General features: G+C 38.4%; 1 protein-coding gene across 2 annotated transcripts in view; it reads left to right on the forward strand.

The window, feature by feature from the left end:
• GLRB (glycine receptor beta) overlaps positions 1-6341 on the forward strand; it is a 72885-nt gene extending 66544 nt beyond the window's left edge. For both annotated transcript variants that reach the window (XM_038401016.2, XM_043513239.1), the window contains one exon: positions 6045-6341. In XM_038401016.2, the coding sequence (XP_038256944.1) occupies positions 6045-6341 (297 nt within the window). The remainder of the gene's footprint in view (positions 1-6044) is intronic.
• The last annotated feature ends 12664 nt before the right edge of the window (positions 6342-19005 follow it).

Here is a 19005-nt window from a genome sequence, read left to right on the forward strand (position 1 = left end):
TGTTTATTTTACCATAGCACATAGGAGCCCATACAATGGACCAAGATCCCATTGTGCTAGGTGCTGTACAGACTGCTTTAAAAGGACCAGTTTCACAAAACTCAAAACAATTATAAGACATATGTGTTGGAAGAAAGTACTTAAACATAAAAATATATATGATGATTGGCTACTGTTTAAGAACATTTTACTAGATACCTCAGAATCCATATTGCTGCAATGAAAAAAGGTTATACTGATTTTAAAAAAAACTTACGGGGGAAATGAAAGCAGCAATAATAATTAATAATTAAAAGCAGATGGAAAAAGGGGGAAATTGATAGCAATAAATATAAATTAGAAGCTAAAAATTAAAGAAAATTGATAAGAGAAGCAAAAGGACACAAGGAGAAAACTATGATCAACAGTTAAGAATAAATAATATGGCCTTTGAGTGCTTATTATATTATGCTTATTCCCCCCGCCCCATACTGTTACTCTCACCTTCTTGTCAACTGCTGGAAATGGGCCATCCTGGTTATCACTACAAAAGGTTTTTTTTCTCCTTCTGATAATAGCTCACCTTAATTGTTCGCTCTCGTTATAGTGTGTATGGCAATACCCATTTTTTCATGTTCTCTGTGTGTATATATATATCTTCCTACTGTATTTTCCACTGCATGCATCCGATGAGGTGGGTTTTAGCCCATGTAAGCTTATGCTCAAATAAAATTGTTAGTCTCTAAGGAGCCACAAATACTCCTTGTTCTTTTTGCTGATATAGTCTAACACAGCTACCATTCTGAAAAGAATAAAAGGGACCATAACAATGGTATGGGACCATTACTAGAGGGAAATGGTAGAATATTCAAAGAAAAGACGGAAGTGTTCAATAATTATTTTTATTTTGTATTTGGGGAAAAGACAGATGAGATATTCATATCATATGATGATGATTAAATACTTTCTATTCCAACAGTTGCTAAGGAAGATGTTAAATAGAACCTTCCAAAACTAGATACTGCTAAATCGGCAGGTTTCCATCACATATATCCAGGAGCTTTAAAAGAGCAGTTTAAAGAGCTATCTGGACTGTTAGTGGGTTTTTGTTTGTTTGTTTTTTAATAATGTCTTAAAAAAGCTAGGGAAGTTCCTGGAGACTGGAGGAAAGTTAATATTGCCCTCACCTGTATTTAAAAAGGTGAACAAGATAACTCAAGTAATTATAGGCTTGTCAGCCTAACATTAATCCAGGCAAAATAATGGAACAGCTAATACAGAACTTGGTTAATAAAGAATTAAAAGAGGGTAATATATTCAATGCCAATCAACATGGGTTTATGGAAAAGAGATCTTGTCTACCTGATATATTTTTTAATGAAATTGCAAGTTTGGTTGATAAAGGTAATAGTGTTGAGCTAATATAGTTATACTTCTGTAAGGCATTTGACGTGGTACCAGATGACCATTTTTATTAAGAAACTAGAAATATATTGAATCAAAATGGCACAAATTAAATTGATTAGAAACTTGTTAATTGATGGGTCTCAAAAACTAATTGTAAATGGAGAATCATCATTGAGCATGTCTGTTTCTAGTGAGCTCCTTCAGGGAGTGTTTTTTGGCCCTATGCTATTTAATATTTTTATCTATGACCTGGAAGAAAATATAAAATCATTACTGATGAAGTTTGAAGATGACACACAGATTGAAGGGAAACAGTGACTCTGAAAAAGATTTGGGGATCATGGTGGATAATCAGCCAAACAAGAATCCCTAGTGTGAAATTGTGAGCTAAAAGAGCTAAAGCAATTCCTGGATGAATCAATAGGGAAATATCAATTAGGAGGGTTATATCAACTCTGTATTCAGCACTGGTGACTGCTACTGAAATACTGTGTCCCATTCTGGTGTCCACAGCTTAAGAAGGATGTTAAAAATTTGCACAGGGTTCAGATGAGCCATGAAAATGATTGAAGGACTGGAAAAAATTCCCTATAATGAAAGACTCAAAAAGCTGAATTTATTAAGCTTATCAAGAGAAAGGTTAGGAGGTGAATTTGATCAGTCTATAAGTTCTTACATGGGGATAGTAGAGGGCTCTTCAATGTAGAAGACAAAAGATCTAGAAGACAAGATCCACTGGCTAGTAATAAGGCAAGATTTGTAGCAATAAGGTTAATTAATCATTGAAACAATTTACTGAGGTTTGTGGTGGATTGTCCACCACTGGAGATTTTTAATTCAAGATTAATTTTTTTCTAAAAGATGCTCTAGTTCAACCACTGCTATTGGACTTGAAGCTGGGATTAATTCAAGGATGTCTTTTATGGTCTGTGTTGTGCAGGAGGTCAGACTAGATGGTTAAAATTGTCCCTTTTGGCCTTAACATCTAAAAAATTTGGCTCTATCATGCAAATGTAGGTCCCATGTGTAATGTTTCAAGCTATTGCTACTCCAGACCTAGGATTGAGCAAATTATAAAATAGCTGTTATAAAATTGTTCCCATAGTCAAGTTATATTGTTTTGCCTGGTTATGATAAGACAATGTGCACAAGGAATGGAGAGTGGAGAGTCTTTAAAAACATTTTAATGTCCTTACGAGCCTTCAGTGTAACTATCCAAAAATCAATCTGCATGCTAGTTGACTTTCCAAAGAAAGCTGCCAGTGGCTTTTGATAGGTTTACAGGAATATTATGTTGCTAGGAATAGAAAAGCAGGTGAGCTACATTTAACATGGATAATTTCACATTCCTACCAGAAATTATAGACAAACTAGAAGGAATATAGAGAAGAGCAACTAACTTATTTGAAAGCTGGAGAGACTGATATATGAAGAAAGATTAAAAACTTGCCTAAGCAGTGACTAAATGAGAAAATGGGAACAGACTACACATAAATGTGCAAATGCCATGAAGGGAAAGGAATAATTGATGGTACTACAACAGGGGTTTCATAGGTGCCGACTCCACCAGCAGCCAAGCTCCCCGCCTACCCCAGTGTGCCGCATCCCCACTCCTCTGCCTACCTCCCAGCACTTCCCGCCACCAAACAGCTGTTTGGCGGCGCTTATGACTTTCCAGGAGGGAGAGGGGAGGAGCGGGGATGTGGCATACTTAGGGGAGGAGGTAGAGAAGAGGCAGGGCCCGGGTGGAGATTTGGGGAAAGGGTTGGAATAGGGGCAGGGAGGGGGCGGAGTTGGGGTGGGGACTTTGGGGAAGGGGTTGGAATGGGGGCACGGAAGGTGTGGGAAGAGGCAGGGCAAGGGTGGGGCCTCGGAAGGGGTGGAGTGGGTGCGGAGGTGGGTTAACCAAAGTAATTCTAAAAGTAAATGAGTGTTTTGTCATTTGAGTGAGGTGCATTACCGAGTGTTTATATTTTATTAAAACCTGTCTTCGCATTACAGTTTTTAAAAAGTTAATACATTGACTTTTAATAGCATACTATATTACTCTTCATTTTTTTTCATTTTTGACTATATTTTTGTATCGTTGTATGAAAAGGTTTCAGTGATGCAGCCCTCAGGCCAATGTACTAGTCCTCATGTGTCCCTCGTGGTGATTTGAGTTTGAGATCCCTGTACTACAAGGAGCATGATTAGGAGTAATATAATAAAATTACAAAAAGAAAAATTGAGACTGAATATCAGGAACAATTTCCTGAGAGCAGGAGTTGTTACAACAGAGAATAGTTTCCAAAGGAGAGCGGCACAACCTTGTAAGTTAATAGAACAATTAAAACTACACAGGACAAATCCATGGACTGTAAACTACAGGAAACAATCCTGCATTAGTAGAGGCTAGATCAGTGGTTCTCAAACTAGGGCCGCCACTTGTTCAGGGAAAGCCCGTGGCGGGCCGAGCCGGTTTGTTTACCTGCCCCATCCGCAGGTTTGGCCACTCGCGGCTCCCACTGGCTGTGGTTTGCCGCTCCAGGCCAATGGGGGCTGCGGGAAGCAGCAAGGGCCGAGGGATGTGCTGGCCGCCTTTCCTGCAGCCCCCATTGGCCTGGAACAGTGAACCGCAGCCAGTGGGAGCTGCAATCAGCCAAACCTGCGGACGTGGCAGGTAAACAAACCGGCCCAGCCTGCCAGGGGCTTTCCCTGAACAAGAGGTGTCCCTAGTTTGAGAACCACTGGGCTAGATAACATAATATTTTTACTCCCACCTCTACCTCCTGTGATTGAATAAGAATTATTTTGAAAATATTATAATATTTTTTAATCTTGACATCTTAATTTAGTTTATTGTTTGTTTTATTTTGAGAGCACTTGTTATTTCTTTATAATAATAATTTGTTTCAGGTAGTACCAAATTGCTCATGAATGGTTCCTGGTAGGAGTCTATGGTATGTCCATTCATCAAACCTGAGTGGTTTTAATCACGACAAAATGAGTCAGACACCCTAAAATAAATACAGATTAATAACAAGTGAAGAAAAAGAAGTCCATGACTCTTGATCTAAAACATTTACATTAAAAACTGATTTGGGCCCCAATCCTTCAAATTCTCCTTTCTTGCTGCCCAGGCAGATGCAGTTGCAGCATCCAAACATGTTTTTTGCCTTATCTTTGAGGTAAAATGTATCATTTAAAAAAAAATCTTTAATTTGTGTTGGGTAACTAGCACAGCATTAGTGCATTCTGTTTGCAAATTCTCGGTTTTTGTCTATAAAATTGAGTTTGGCACATGTGGCACAATATGATGAACCCCATAGCCAAAATCGAACACTTACTGATTACCTCCACCAAAATCACTGTGATCAGCAATAGAAAAATAAATAAATGAGCAGTGATAGTGTGATGTACTTCTCCTGATGCTAGGGTTTATTTTTATGCAGTATACCTTGGCAGTTTTCAAAGAGGGGTAAAATATAAACTCCAAAATATTTTTTCAGTTGATCCAAAAGTCCTGATGTGCTTTCCACTCCTGAAATTACCTGTTAAACCAGTATACTTACATTTTTATTTTTTGACTGCTTCTCTGAATATTCTAAAATGAAAGAAGTCACTGGGAGAGGTTTTCAAACGCATACAAGAGTTAGATATCCACCTCCCATTGATGCCTAGCAGTGGTCTCCAAATCTCTTCAGGCTGACTGGCTTGTGTGGTGGTTTAGTCTTTTTCTGGTGTTTGTAACAGCTGAAATATAAACTCTCTGCAGATCAGGTCTGGGGACCCAAGTAACTGTTTTTCAAAACCTTAGTCCTTGAATTACATCCAAAGTTTATTTTTAAAACTGTCTTTCTATGTACCAGCGGAGAGGACAAGTCTGGGATAGAGACAGACACAGCTGAGTTTAAATCCTTTTCCCCATGATCTGTTCCCCCTTGCTCCAGGAGTGTTGGGGGAACAGACAGCTGGGAGAAAGGTTGCCCTTCAGTCTCTTAGGGGAGTTTTCCAGTGATGAGATCCTCTAGCATGCCAATGTATGGCTCTGGGAAAGTGCTGTATTACCTTTGTTGCTGTCATTATAGAGGGGACAAGGACTATTGATACAAGGAGGGTGCTCTCTCTCTGTTAGAGGGGGTCCCTCTTTGACAGGGTTTAGGCATATTAGTTATCTGGTATGGGGAAACTTTCTGTGCTCAAGCTTAGTGGGTAAAGTACTGCAATTTCCAGTTTCCAATCCTAATTGGAGCTTCTGAGCTCTGGTGTAACGTAAGTATTAAATAATATCAATCTACTTTGATTTCTTGTGCTCTTAATCCACAAGAACTTTCTTGTGCTCTGAATCCACTAAGAAAAAATATTCTCTCTCTCTGTAGCCTTATAATACAATCTAGCAATATAGTGTAGTTAGTTCCACAGCATGAGGCACTTGTATATTCAAAATTATATAATTATCAATGTTTACATTTGTTTATATGATAGACTGATCATCCTTAAGTACTCTATATTACAACCTACATTCCTACATTCCTACAAATTAAGCTAATGTGGGAATCCCCATCAACAAGTAATTTCATATATATTTGTTTTCTAAGTTCTGTCACAGGTGCATTATGTTTGTGAATAAAATATTTGTGAGTCAATCATGATTTCCCAAACTCTTTATTATATAGGTTGGCGAGACCAGGTGCAAAAAAGTTTGCACCTCAAAATCTGATCTGAGATCCAATGATTTTAGCATCGTTGGAAGCTTGCCGAGAGATTTTGAGTTATCCAACTATGACTGTTATGGAAAGCCCATTGAAGTCAACAGTGGGCTGGGGAAATCTCAAGCAAAGAACAACAAGAAGCCACCTCCTCCCAAGCCTGTCATTCCATCAGCAGCAAAGCGAATTGATCTTTATGCAAGAGCATTGTTTCCTTTCTGCTTCTTGTTCTTCAATGTCATATACTGGTCCATATATTTATGATAAATCTTTTATTTTTTCATTTGTGTAAAATATATCTCATTTCATTATTCCCTTTCCCAATCACGAAGGCCAGTCTGTGAAATTATTTTGCATTTGCAAAGCAATATATTGCATTTGAGATGCCATGCGATTGTAATGAAAATATGGCATCTTAATTTTGAATGAAAGCATGACACTGCAATGTCTGTGCTGAAACCAACTGTTGTATATAAATGTACAGCATACATCCTGCTTTAGGAATATATGACGGATGATGCATACCACATTATTAAAGCAAAATAATTATCTTCCGTCATTAACATACAGATTTAAAGTGTTTCTGATCACGAAACTGATGTGCATGTTGAGTATTAAGATCAATATTCTAGTACATGTAGTATTTAACAGCTCTTCTTATGACTTTCAGAGAAAAAAATCTGTTCTTGTATAATTTTAAATGGCACTGTTAAAGAAAAAGCTAAGTTGTAATTAATATTATTTAGACTTTGTAAGTAAGTGGAGAAAGTATTGACTAAACTGATCTTGTCTATGTGGAAAAATAAAGATCAGAGAATAACTAATTTTGCAAAATTAGCTCATTTAGAAATATTACTTTGCATCCTTCAAGCAAACCAACTGCAAAAGTGAGTGCAAATGTGTTGGCAATAAATATTGGACCAAATTTTGGTTGCCATCTCCACAAGGCACACGTTTGAAAACCTGCAGGCAGAAGAGAAATGGGGGCTAGAGGTTGTCTTTCCTTTTTCTAGAACATGCCCCCCCCCAAATCTATCAACAGGCCACCTTCCAGGCTTCTAAGCAACAGGAATTGTGGAGTAGCATCACAGGGTAGGGTCTAAAATCTGTACCTGTCTCATCTGTGGCAAACCCTTCCAAGTTTGCAGAGTAGGAGTCACAGTCTGGTCTGGTTTGCATAAGTTTGCAGTTTCTGAAGTTCAAAAGGCTTGAATATAAGTGAACCCATTGTTCCCATGGTCAAATTCCATCATGACCCATATTCAAAGTTTGCATTTTCACACATTAGAACAAATCACCAAAAGTAAGGCCTAGCAACTATAATGAAAGGGACAGGTTTCTGATTCTGAACAACTCAGAGGCTGAGGCCCATACAAAAAGTCTTCTTGTGCAGAGGCTAGAGAGCAGGGGTGCAGTGTCTGTCCATACCAACCCATTTACACTGCTGCTGCTTGTTGAGAATGAAATCCTAAATGTAGTAAGGGTGTGACACAGAAGTTCTGATGAGAAGCTGCTCTTTATTTTCAAAAAGAAAAGCACGAAAGCTTATGCTCAGATAAATCTGTTAATCTCTAAAGTGCCACAAGTACTCCTTTTCTTTTTGCAAATACAGACTAACACGGCTGCTACTCTGAAACCTGCTCTCTATTTTGTAGACCTTAATTTCCTAATAGTTTAGTCCCATGAGGGCTGTAATATCATGGTTAAATTTTAGTTGCTGGGTTTAGTGTTCAGGTGATGGTGATGGCCTGTGCTATACAGAAGTTTGGACAACATGATTTGGTGGTTTCTGCTGGCCTTAAACTCTTTATGACTCTATGACCCAGTAACATGACATCAGTTAGTATTATAAAAGTATATTAGCTTAGTGTAGGTAGTACAGCAGTCAGTATTCACTGACTCCAGTGGTTACTATTACATTGTCCTTTGTGAAACTCAGATATAAAGTGAGACTAACAATAAAATGACATTTTCTGCTATCTGAAGGAATCGAAGAAGGTACGAGCAACATAGCCCTCCTCCAGGAATACACAGTGAGACTTTGCTTCAGCCCTAATGCAGCAACAGAACTGTGACCTCAGGGAATGAATACATTTCCTCTTGGAAAACTGGGTTATAGCTGTTAGTCAAAATATTAAAATAAGACATTTTTCACTAACTGGGGGATTTACCAACATTAATATGTACTAGTTCCCCCCTAAAAGATAGAAATGGGCTGGAAAAAAGTCTGATTTTCCCAGGTGAATCAGAGAGTTCAACTGAAATGCAGTCTTTAAGGAGAAGCACGTAATAAAGCTTCTACTGAGCTGACCCTCTTGTTCACAGGGACAGATTCAACCAGGATGGGCAACAGAAAAAAAATCACATGGCTTCCATGTTGTAACTTGTCATATGTCCCTGTGCACTTAAGCTCAAAATGCACCTGAACCAGCAGCCCCCAAAACTGCACACAGAACAGAAAAGTTCACCAGAGCTTTAGTGGGCAGCTCACAAACAAAAACAAGTTTTAACAAATAACTGCCCATCTGTGAACAAAGGTGGAGTACTTTTCTGAGGTGCAAGGTCTATGCCCCGCTTAAGCACAGAGGTGAATTTCATTTTTTGGGTATACTTTGATTTTCAGCAAAACATTGTTCACAGCTCTTACATTGAAAATTCCAATGCATGGAGATAATTTCTGATTCTAACAGTAATAATCTATGTATGGTTCAGAGATGTGCTGCTGTTCAGGATATTGGGTGCTCAACAATCTTGCATCTCAAATGTATAGGTATGCAGCCTTCAGGGTTATTTACGTAGGCAGCCTGAATATAGCCCATAGAGTGGTTTCTGACTGGAGCAGATGGAAGTAACCCAAATATTACTGGACACTGTTGAACTGAAAAACAAGTTGAGGGGTGAGAGAGAGGAGTTAACATTGTTTAGGCCTGTAAGTCTCAAACTTTTGTATTGGTGACCCCTTTCACACAGTAAGCCTCTGAGTGCGCCCTTCTTATAAATTAAAAACACACCTTTTTATATTTAACACTATTATAAATGCTGGAGGTGGAGGCTGACAGCTTGCGACCCCCTCCCCCCACCTAATAACCTCATGACCACTTGAGGGGTCACAACCCCAAGTTTGAGAATCTTTGGCTTACGCTCTGTTTCAAAGTTGCCAGTTTTTTTCAGTTGAGGTTTGGAAGTTGTTACAGAACTTAAGAAGAGATGAAGAAGATTCAGAGAGGGAAGGCTACATAAAGGCAGAGTAATATATATAATTTATTCTCATACTTGTCTTTTTTTCCTAAGGTTCTGGAGGGCAAGCAAATAATTACGCAGTGTTGGAAATTATATGCCTTCTGAAAGATACTTTGCTTGTTAGTACTTTTATATCAGATGACTTGTCTGTAATTAATGTCCATATTTGATATGTATAAATTCATTACAGATTTTATTGTTACATTAATCTCTGTTCCGTCTTGCTTTCTTGCTTATTTGATGGTGTTCGTGTTTACCACAAAACATTTAATCACCAATACACCATAATTACTTTCCAATTCAACTACCACAAGAGCAAGCAAAGGGAATATATATTATTATGGCAGATGTTTTGTTTCTTTCCTGAAAGCACAAAAAACTGAAGTCAGAAATAAGATGCAATACCAAATCCAAAACACACAAAATTTAGAATAACATTCATATGAGGCTTAAAATAGACGATACCTTGTACTTTGACAAGCAAAGGATATCAAATGTAGCAATATTTTTATCACTTCAGAACACTACTTGCTCCAGTGAGTAATAATTGATATAAGAAGGCTTTTAAATTTTATTTTTCACCCTACTGTTAAAAGATCATGAAGAGTTTCATATGTCATCTTATCATATCATGGTCCTTCAGCTCCCTCTAGTTGTAAAATTCTGCCTGTAGAACGACATCTGCCAGCTACATTCTGGAATAGGATGCAAAATTGCAAAACTGATTGCCTATTTGGGGGATACAGATATTAAGGACAGAGATGTTGTAGAGTAAAACAGTACTAGCAGGCTCAATAAAGAGCTAAGTTTGATAACTGTAGCTACTAATACAATAGGGGTTGTTAAGAAAACAATATTATAACAATTAAGAAATTCTAATAGTGAAGGTAAAACTTTAAATTCCTCCTGAGCAAACAGCAGATTTATAATTAGATTAAACATAGTAGTTCTGAACAACCTACATAGTGGAGTAACCTATTCTGAAAGGAGGAATCTTTGCAAGTTTCAACTTGCACGGTTTCCTTTAAATTTTCCCACCTAGACCCCTGTAAGCAGAAGAAACACAGGTTTCCATTCTCCTTTTAATTGGTACATCTTTCAAGATTCACTTGGGCCTCAGGGAATTCAAAATAGGCATGGTGTTACCCTTTCTCTCCGCTGTGCTATCTAGTACAACAAGCTCCGAAATGCTCCTGAACAGCACACTCCTGCTCAGAGAACATCCAAGTGGATCAAACGTTGTATTCAAATGTGCTAAGAACCTGTAGGTGACTCCATACCTTAAGATCATAGAATGCATTCCACCAGGTCCAAAACAACATACATTAGTAATCTCCATAGGGATGAGTTTGGCTGTTGCCTGGAGCACAAATCACACATTTATGTATCATTACTCTTTAGAATTGGCATCTAAATAAGATGTCCAATTTTGGAGAGTTATTCTGCAAATGTTATATGACGATCTTCCTCCTTTTATTCTCCTTTAAGGGATGTTACTTCTAGTTTCTTTTCTACAAGAGGGAATCTATACAAACAATTTTTGAAAGAAAAAGAAAGACTTACCAATAAATAACCTAACTTTTAGAAAACATTGCCCATATCGATCCACACTTCCAACCCAATTTTCTTACTTCTTCTGTGTCTTTAACAGTTTGAGTAAGAGGAAAAGGAAGTGGGTAGGGCTAATTTGTACCTGAATATTTCTCAGCTGCCAATACCACTTTGTGTTTCATTTTAAATCTTCAGATCATTACCTTTGCCTTGTTTCTGATTTCATCAGACAATACCCAATACCCTAATAATCGGTCCTCTTGAAAGGATTTAATGCAGGAATTACCTACTGATCATTTACCATGACCTGGCTTCAAGACATCAGTGGTGACATCATGTAACAGCCTTGGGTTTTTGATGTGGTAAATAAGACTAAAATTGTCATCTTGGAATCTCTTTGGAAAACTTAACTGAATGTCTACGAAACAGGCTTTTCCTCTGCAATGAGACGCTTTGTCCAAGTGCAATGATGGAGTGAAAAGTGTCTGTACAAGGTGTTCCCTGTATGTCTTGAAGCCATAGTTGCTTTCTGCCATATTTGCATTTTGTTGTGTTTTACTGACAGCTGTGGTGGAAGTGATTTACTTTGGGGTTTTTATTAGTACTTGTAATGCCAAAAGTGAAACCCACACTCACATGCACACATTTGGCGGGGGTGGAACTGAGAGCAGCGATAAGACTGTATGTGAATGTGATTGAATAAAGGTTGATCTGGATGTTAAAGTATATGTGAATAGTAAATAAGATGAAAATATATGGGCCTTATTTATTGCTCATGTATGAAAGGTAACTATATTTCACCATTGTTAGATACATGTGTAACTGTAGAATTATATGTTGTTTGGATGAATACCCACTACAGGCATGATATTTTCCAGCTCTCTCTAGACCCTAGAGATTATTGCTGAAAACACGTTATGAGAAACAAATCATAACATTTTCAGTCTTATTGATTTTGACTATTACCTTCTAAATTTTCGGTTGACCCAGAGGGCCAACAAAATATTCTTCTCAATGTTTAATAAGTGTTTACAACAGATGTATTTCTCAGTGTCCCAGGTAGTCTTCTTTGTTGGATTAAACTGTTCCTTTCTTTTACTGTGGAAGACCTGCTTGCATTGGAATTTGGGATTGATTTGAGGTTTGGCCATTTCAAAGGCTGAAAGGCATGCTCCTGAAAGGTTCTGAGGCGTAGATTCTCAAAGGTATTTAGGCACCTAAATCCTATTTAAATCAATGGGAGTTAGACACCTAAATACCTTTTGATCATCTAGGCCTAAGGGTCTGCTCCTCCCAGAGATGTCTCTCAGGATCAGGCCTCTGCTGGAGAATGGCACATTTCAATAAAATGTCAATAGGAAAAACATTATCCATTATAATACACTTAATTAATCTACTTAATTATATATTGTTACTAATCTATTAATGCTTCACATTTGTTAATTGGCTGCTCATTAGGACCTCCTAATTTCATAAGAATTTATTAAATGAAGACTAAAGAAACATAAACACAGGGGAAGGAATCCTTTAGCCCAACACAGCTGGGAAAAAATGTTGCTATTATCCCCTTAGAAATATGACAAGCAGTCTCTGGTTTCTTTGGATCTTATAAGTCTTGGCGGATTTAAGGACGTCGCTATTGCTACAGAACGAATAATTAAGCTCCCTCCCCCATTTGACTTATGGAGCGAAAAGGTGAAGAAAACAATAGGGGCGACAAAAGGGGACAGCATAGGATTGGTGGAGGTAGCGGGAAGCTGCCAAATCTCTGTTCTCGCTGCCAAAAGCCCTCTCTGTTGCTGTTCTATAGTAATGACCCAAACACCAACTTGGAATAGTATTAGAAATGCTGCAGTATAATTCTATTGGGAGCTTGAGTCCCTGCCCTGCAAAAATTCACCCTAAGAGATTTTAAACAGAAAACACCAATTACTTATCCAAGTTTGGCAGCAATTTATTATCTCGTATATTACTCACAACCACATTTTATTGCTTTATTTATCAAAATTCTTCCATGCTATTCCCATGGAAAAGCATTTTAAATTAGGAAGGTAGTGGGGTTTGTAACTTTTATTTTTTACATATACACAATATTGAACCATATTACAGTTTACATTATTTTCTTCAGGAATATAAAAAAGGATATGATGCATTTTAAATGACAGCTTCTCAGAGTGAATTTGCCAATCTCCATAAAGAAAGTCTTGATGAAATTAAATTGGCGGGGGGGGAAATTCACAGCCAGAAATGAATCTATTAATGCAAGAATAACTCATGCTGAGAGTCTGATGAACGTTGACAATTGAACTAAACCACTTTAGCTGAAAGGAGATTCTATATTTAAAAACAAGAAAACATTCAATCTTCAAATACTTTCCATTTACCAATGGAAAAGAAAAAATACCTTTATTGAAATTATCAGGTAATCTTTTCCATTATTGTAATGTCCATTCCCTGTCAATGAAGGATTGTTTCCTACAGTAAATGCTTCAGTGTTCTGACCAGTTCATTTTTAAATAATTCAAGGGATGAAGTAGTTTCTACTTTCTAGCTAAATATTATGGGCCAGATCATTTGATGATCACCTGAATTTTGCTGGGGTCACTGGGGTCTGTGAGGGACACAGGGGGCCAGAGCTGTGCGGATTACTGGCCTGCAGAGGGTGCTCCAGGCTGGAAAAGAGCTAATTCCCAATGACTAGCAGGAGGTGGCACAGGGGTGAGTCCTGCACTCTCACAGTGGTTATAAAGTAACTATTCTCCATGATTTGATTATCTCCTTTTAGAAATACACATGTGACATCTCCAGATGAGAGCTAAATACAGATAAACCAGAAGTGGTGCTAGTAGGCAAGGGTACATCTAAAATGCCAGGGCTGTGAGTGCCCCTTTTATTGGGAGTGAATGTCTGTTTGTGGCTCACACATTCAGAATCATTTGTCTTGACTCTACTGCTGCAACATGGTAAGCACGGAATTCTGTACAGAAAACTCAGCTATCAAATTTTGCATATAAAAATCATACAATTGAAAGAAAGCACTTCTGTGCATTTACTGTGAGTTTTGGTTTCATACATAAAGCTATATTAGCGTGCCTAATTACAATTATAATTTGTTTTGTTTTTATGTTTGCTCAGTAATAGTGACTATAATGTAATTAAATTTAATACCCTTGTGGGAGGGAAAAGACAAAAGAAGCCCACCACAGCATTTAACTTCAGAAAGGGGAATGACACAAAAATGACAGAGCTAGTTAAACAGAATTTAAAAGATACAGTGAAAAGAGTGAAATGCCTGCAAGTTGCATAAAAACTTTTAAAAAAATCATAAAAGAGGCTCAAATTAAATATATACCCCAAATTAAAAAAAAACACAGTAAGAGGACCAAAAAAGTGCCACTATGGCTAAACAACATAGCAAAAGAAGCAGCTATAGGCAAAAATGGCATCCTTTAAAAATTGGAAGTCAAATCCTATTGAGGAAAATAGAAAGGAACATAAACTCTGGAAAGTCAAATGTAAAAGTATAATTAAGCAGGCCAAAAAGAATCTGAAGGACAACTAGCAAAAGACAAACAAACTAGCAGCAATTTTTTTTAAAGTACAACAGAAGCAGGAAGCCTGCCAAACTATCAGTGGAGCCACTGGATAATTGAGGTGCTGAGAAGATAATGCCATTGCTGAGAATCTAAACGAATTCTTTGCATCGGTCTTCACTGCAGAGGATGTGAGGGAGATTCCCACACCTCAGCTATTCTTTTTAGATGACAAATCTGAAGAACTGTCCCAGATTGAGGTGTCAATAGAGGAGGTTTTGAAACAAATTGATAAATTAAATAGTAATAAGTCACCAGGACCAGATGCTATTCACTTAAGAGTTCTGAAAGAACTCAAATATGAAACTGCAGAACTACTAACTGCGGTATGTAACCTATCACTTAAATCAGCTTCTGTACCAGATGACTGGAGGATGGCTAATGTGATGCCAATTTTTAAGACTCCAGAGGTGATCCTGGCAATTACAGGGTTGTAAGTCTAACTTAAGTACCAGGCAAATTGGTTGAAACTATAGTAAAGAACATCATTACTAGATTCACAGATGAACACAATTTGTTGGGGAAGAGCCAATACGACTTTTGTAAAGAGAAATCATGCCTCACCAATCTATTAGAATACTTTGAGGGGGTCAACAAACATGTGGGCAAGGATGATCCAGTGGATATAGTGTACATGAACTTTCAGAAAAACACTGATAGAGTTCCCCACCAACAACGCTTAAGCAAAGTAAGCTGTCCTGGGATAAGAGGGAAGGCCCTCTCATGAATCAGTAACTGGTTAAAAGAGGAAACAATAGAGGGTGGGAATAAATGATCAGTTTCAGAATAGAGAGAGGTAAATAGCATTGTTCCCCAAGAAGCTGTACTGCAACCATGGTTGCAACTATATTCATAAATGATCTGGAAAATGAGTAAACAATGAGGTGGCAAAATTTGCAGATGTTACAACATTACTCAAGATAAGTCCAAAGCAGACTGTGAAGAGTTACAAAAGGATTTCACAAAAGTGGGTGTTTGGGAAACAAAATGGCAGATGAAATTCAATGTTAATAAATGCAAAGTAATGTACATTAGAAACAATAATGGGGTCTAAATTAGCCATTATTACTCAAAAAAGAGATACTAGAATACTTGTGGATAGTTATCTGAAAATATTCGCTCAACATGCAACAGCAGTCAAAAAAGCTAACAATGTGAGGACTCATTAGGAAAGTGATAGATAGGAAGACAGAAAATATCATAACGCCCCTCATAAATCATGTTATGCCCACACCTTTAATACTCTGTGCAGTTCTGGTTACCCCATCTCCAAAAAGATATATTAAAACTGGAAAAAGTACAGAGCAGGACAACAAAAATGATTAGGGGCATGGAACAGCTTCCACATGAGGAGGGATTCACCTAATGAAATTAATTTAAAACAAACAAAAGGAAGTTGACACTTGTTTGCAGCAACATCTTATAAGAGCAATCACGACTTACAAGCAACATTTCTCCCAGGAACACTTTCCCTACTATGAATTGTCAACACTCACAGCAACAGTCACTTAGGAGCAAAATAGCAAAAGGGCACTTATATGTTGCTACTAATGAGCATCCACTCTATACTTCACACAAAGCACAGTCAACTTGTGGAACTCATTGGAAGGGGATGCTGTGAAGGCCAAAACTATAACTAGGTTCCAAAAAGAATTAGATAAGTTGATAGAGGATGGGTCCATCAATGGCTATTAGCCAAGATGATCTGGGATGCAACCCCATGCTACGGGAATTCAAAGCCTCTAAGTGCCAGAAGCTAGAACTGGATGACGGGATGGATGGCTTGATAATTTCCCTGTTCTGTTCATTCCTTCTGAAGCATCTGACATTGGCATTGTCAGAAGACAGGATATTGAGCTAGATGGACCATTGGTCTGACCCAGAATGGCCATTCTAATGTTCTTAAATACTTGCACTAATACTACATAACATAATAATTAATCACTAGGAGACTATTTCCATGCAGTGGTGAAAGTTGAAATACTTCTGACCTATATTGTGAGCCAGTGCTGGGATTGAAGAACAAGTGTTACTTTGCCCAAAACTCAAAATAAATGTCCACTGGGCACAACCTAGTACATTGTAATGATAATTTGAATGAGCTTCTTCTTCACAAGATAACTCCTTGGAATGAAAAACTCTCCTGCCAAAACTCAAGGTGTTTATGGCAAATAAACTATCAGGTCATAAGATCAAGCATGATCTATTCAGGAGATCAGAATGATAGGAACATAAAATTTGCCATTCCAAAACTGACCAATGGTCTCACTGATCTAATATCCTGTCTTTGACAATGATTGGTACCAAATTCTTCAAAAAAAAGACAAAAAAGAGTAATCCAGCAATAATACAACTATGAAGGTAAGTTCTTTGTAACTCTAGGCAATTTGGTAGTTGGGTAGTGTCCTGAAGAAAGAGTTTTGGATTATCCTATATAACTGTATATATTCCTATTATTCGTATCATAGAATCATAGAATATCAGGGTTGGAAGGGACCCCAGAAGGTCATCTAGTCCAACCCCCTGCTCAAAGCAGGACCAAGTCCCAGTTAAATCATCCCAGCCAGGGCTATGTCAAGCTTGACCTTAAAAACCTCTAAGGAAGGAGATTCTACCACCTCCCTAGGTAACGCATTCCAGTGTTTCACCACCCTCTTAGTGAAAAAGTTTTTCCTAATATCCAATCTAAACCTCCCCCATTGCAACTTGAGACCATTACTCCTCGTTCTGTCATCTGCTACCATTGAGAACAGTCTAGAGCCATCCTCTTTGAAACCCCCTTTCAGGTAGTTGAAAGCAGCTATCAAATCCCCCCTCATTCTTCTCTTCTGCAGACTAAACAATCCCAGCTCCCTCAGCCTCTCCTCATAAGTCATGTGCTCTAGACCCCTAATCATTTTTGTTGCCCTTCGTTGTACTCTTTCCAATTTATCCACATCCTTCCTGTAGTGTGGGGCCCAAAACTGGACACAGTACTCCAGATGAGGCCTCACCAGTGTCGAATAGAGGGGAACGATCACGTCCCTCGATCTGCTCGCTATGCCCCTACTTATACATCCCAAAATGCCATTGGCCTTCTTGGCAACAAGGGCACACTGCTGACTCATATCCAGCTTCTCGTCCACTGTCACCCCTAGGTCCTTTTCCGCAGAACTGCTGCCGAGCCATTCGGTCCCTAGTCTGTAGCGGTGCATTGGATTCTTCCATCCTAAGTGCAGGACCCTGCACTTATCCTTATTGAACCTCATTAGATTTCTTTTGGCCCAATCCTCCAATTTGTCTAGGTCCTTCTGTATCCTATCCCTCCCCTCCAGCGTATCTACCACTCCTCCCAGTTTAGTATCATCCGCAAATTTGCTGAGAGTGCAATCCACACCATCCTCCAGATCATTTATGAAGATATTGAACAAAACGGGCCCCAGGACCGACCCCTGGGGCACTCCACTTGACACCGGCTGCCAACTAGACATGGAGCCATTGATCACTACCCGTTGAGCCCGACAATCTAGCCAGCTTTCTACCCACCTTATAGTGCATTCATCCAGCCCATACTTCCTTAACTTGCTGACAAGAATGCTGTGGGAGACCGTGTCAAAAGCTTTGCTAAAGTCTAGAAACAATACATCCACTGCTTTCCCTTCATCCACAGAACCAGTAATCTCATCATAAAAGGCGATTAGATTAGTCAGGCATGACCTTCCCTTGGTGAATCCATGCTGACTGTTCCTGATCACTTTCCTCTCCTCTAAGTGCTTCAGGATTGATTCTTTGAGGACCTGCTCCATGATTTTTCCAGGGACTGAGGTGAGGCTGACCGGCCTGTAGTTCCCAGGATCCTCCTTCTTCCCTTTTTTAAAGACATGTAGACATGTCTAATCAGTTTTTGAATACTGCTAAGTTCTTGATCTCGATAATGTCTTGTGACTATCAGTCAATAGGTGAAATTTGCTTTACTATTTAATATTTGAGGCATATTTTGTTTTAATGTCACATGATATTCTCTTTGTTATATTCCTATGAAAATTGTAAATAGGTGTGTTCAACTGATCTTTGTGTAGTCTTTTATTCATCTCCTCTGAGCCGGGGTGCTGAGAGCCACTGAAACAAACTGTAAGCCCTGTATAAGATGGAAACCACTTTAAGCCAGGGGGTGCACCAGCACCACCAGCAGCCCTAGTTACAGCACCTATGCTATGAACTAAATAGTCCTAACTTTTTAATTTCTCTTCTTTGCTGACCAAAAAAAATTGCTAAAGGAAACCAGATTGTCAGTAAAATAAATGAGTACCACAACCATTACTTGCAATGGGGGGGAGGGTTGTTTTGTCTTTTCTTTGTTAATATTTATAACTAGAAATGGACAGATTTATAGAAAACTTTCAAACACCCATCTGAGATTACTATGGGCCTGATTCTCATTTACACTAAAGCTAGTTTATACTGTCTAGCAGTATAAAGGGGCCTTACGGAGAGTGACTGTGATTCAGGGTAAAGTGACCTTAGTGTAAATGTAAATTCAGGCCTATACATCCTTGCACAGAGCC

The sequence above is a fragment of the Dermochelys coriacea genome, chromosome 4 (genome assembly GCF_009764565.3).
Source record: "Dermochelys coriacea isolate rDerCor1 chromosome 4, rDerCor1.pri.v4, whole genome shotgun sequence".
In the NCBI taxonomy this organism is placed as follows: Eukaryota; Metazoa; Chordata; order Testudines; family Dermochelyidae; genus Dermochelys; species Dermochelys coriacea.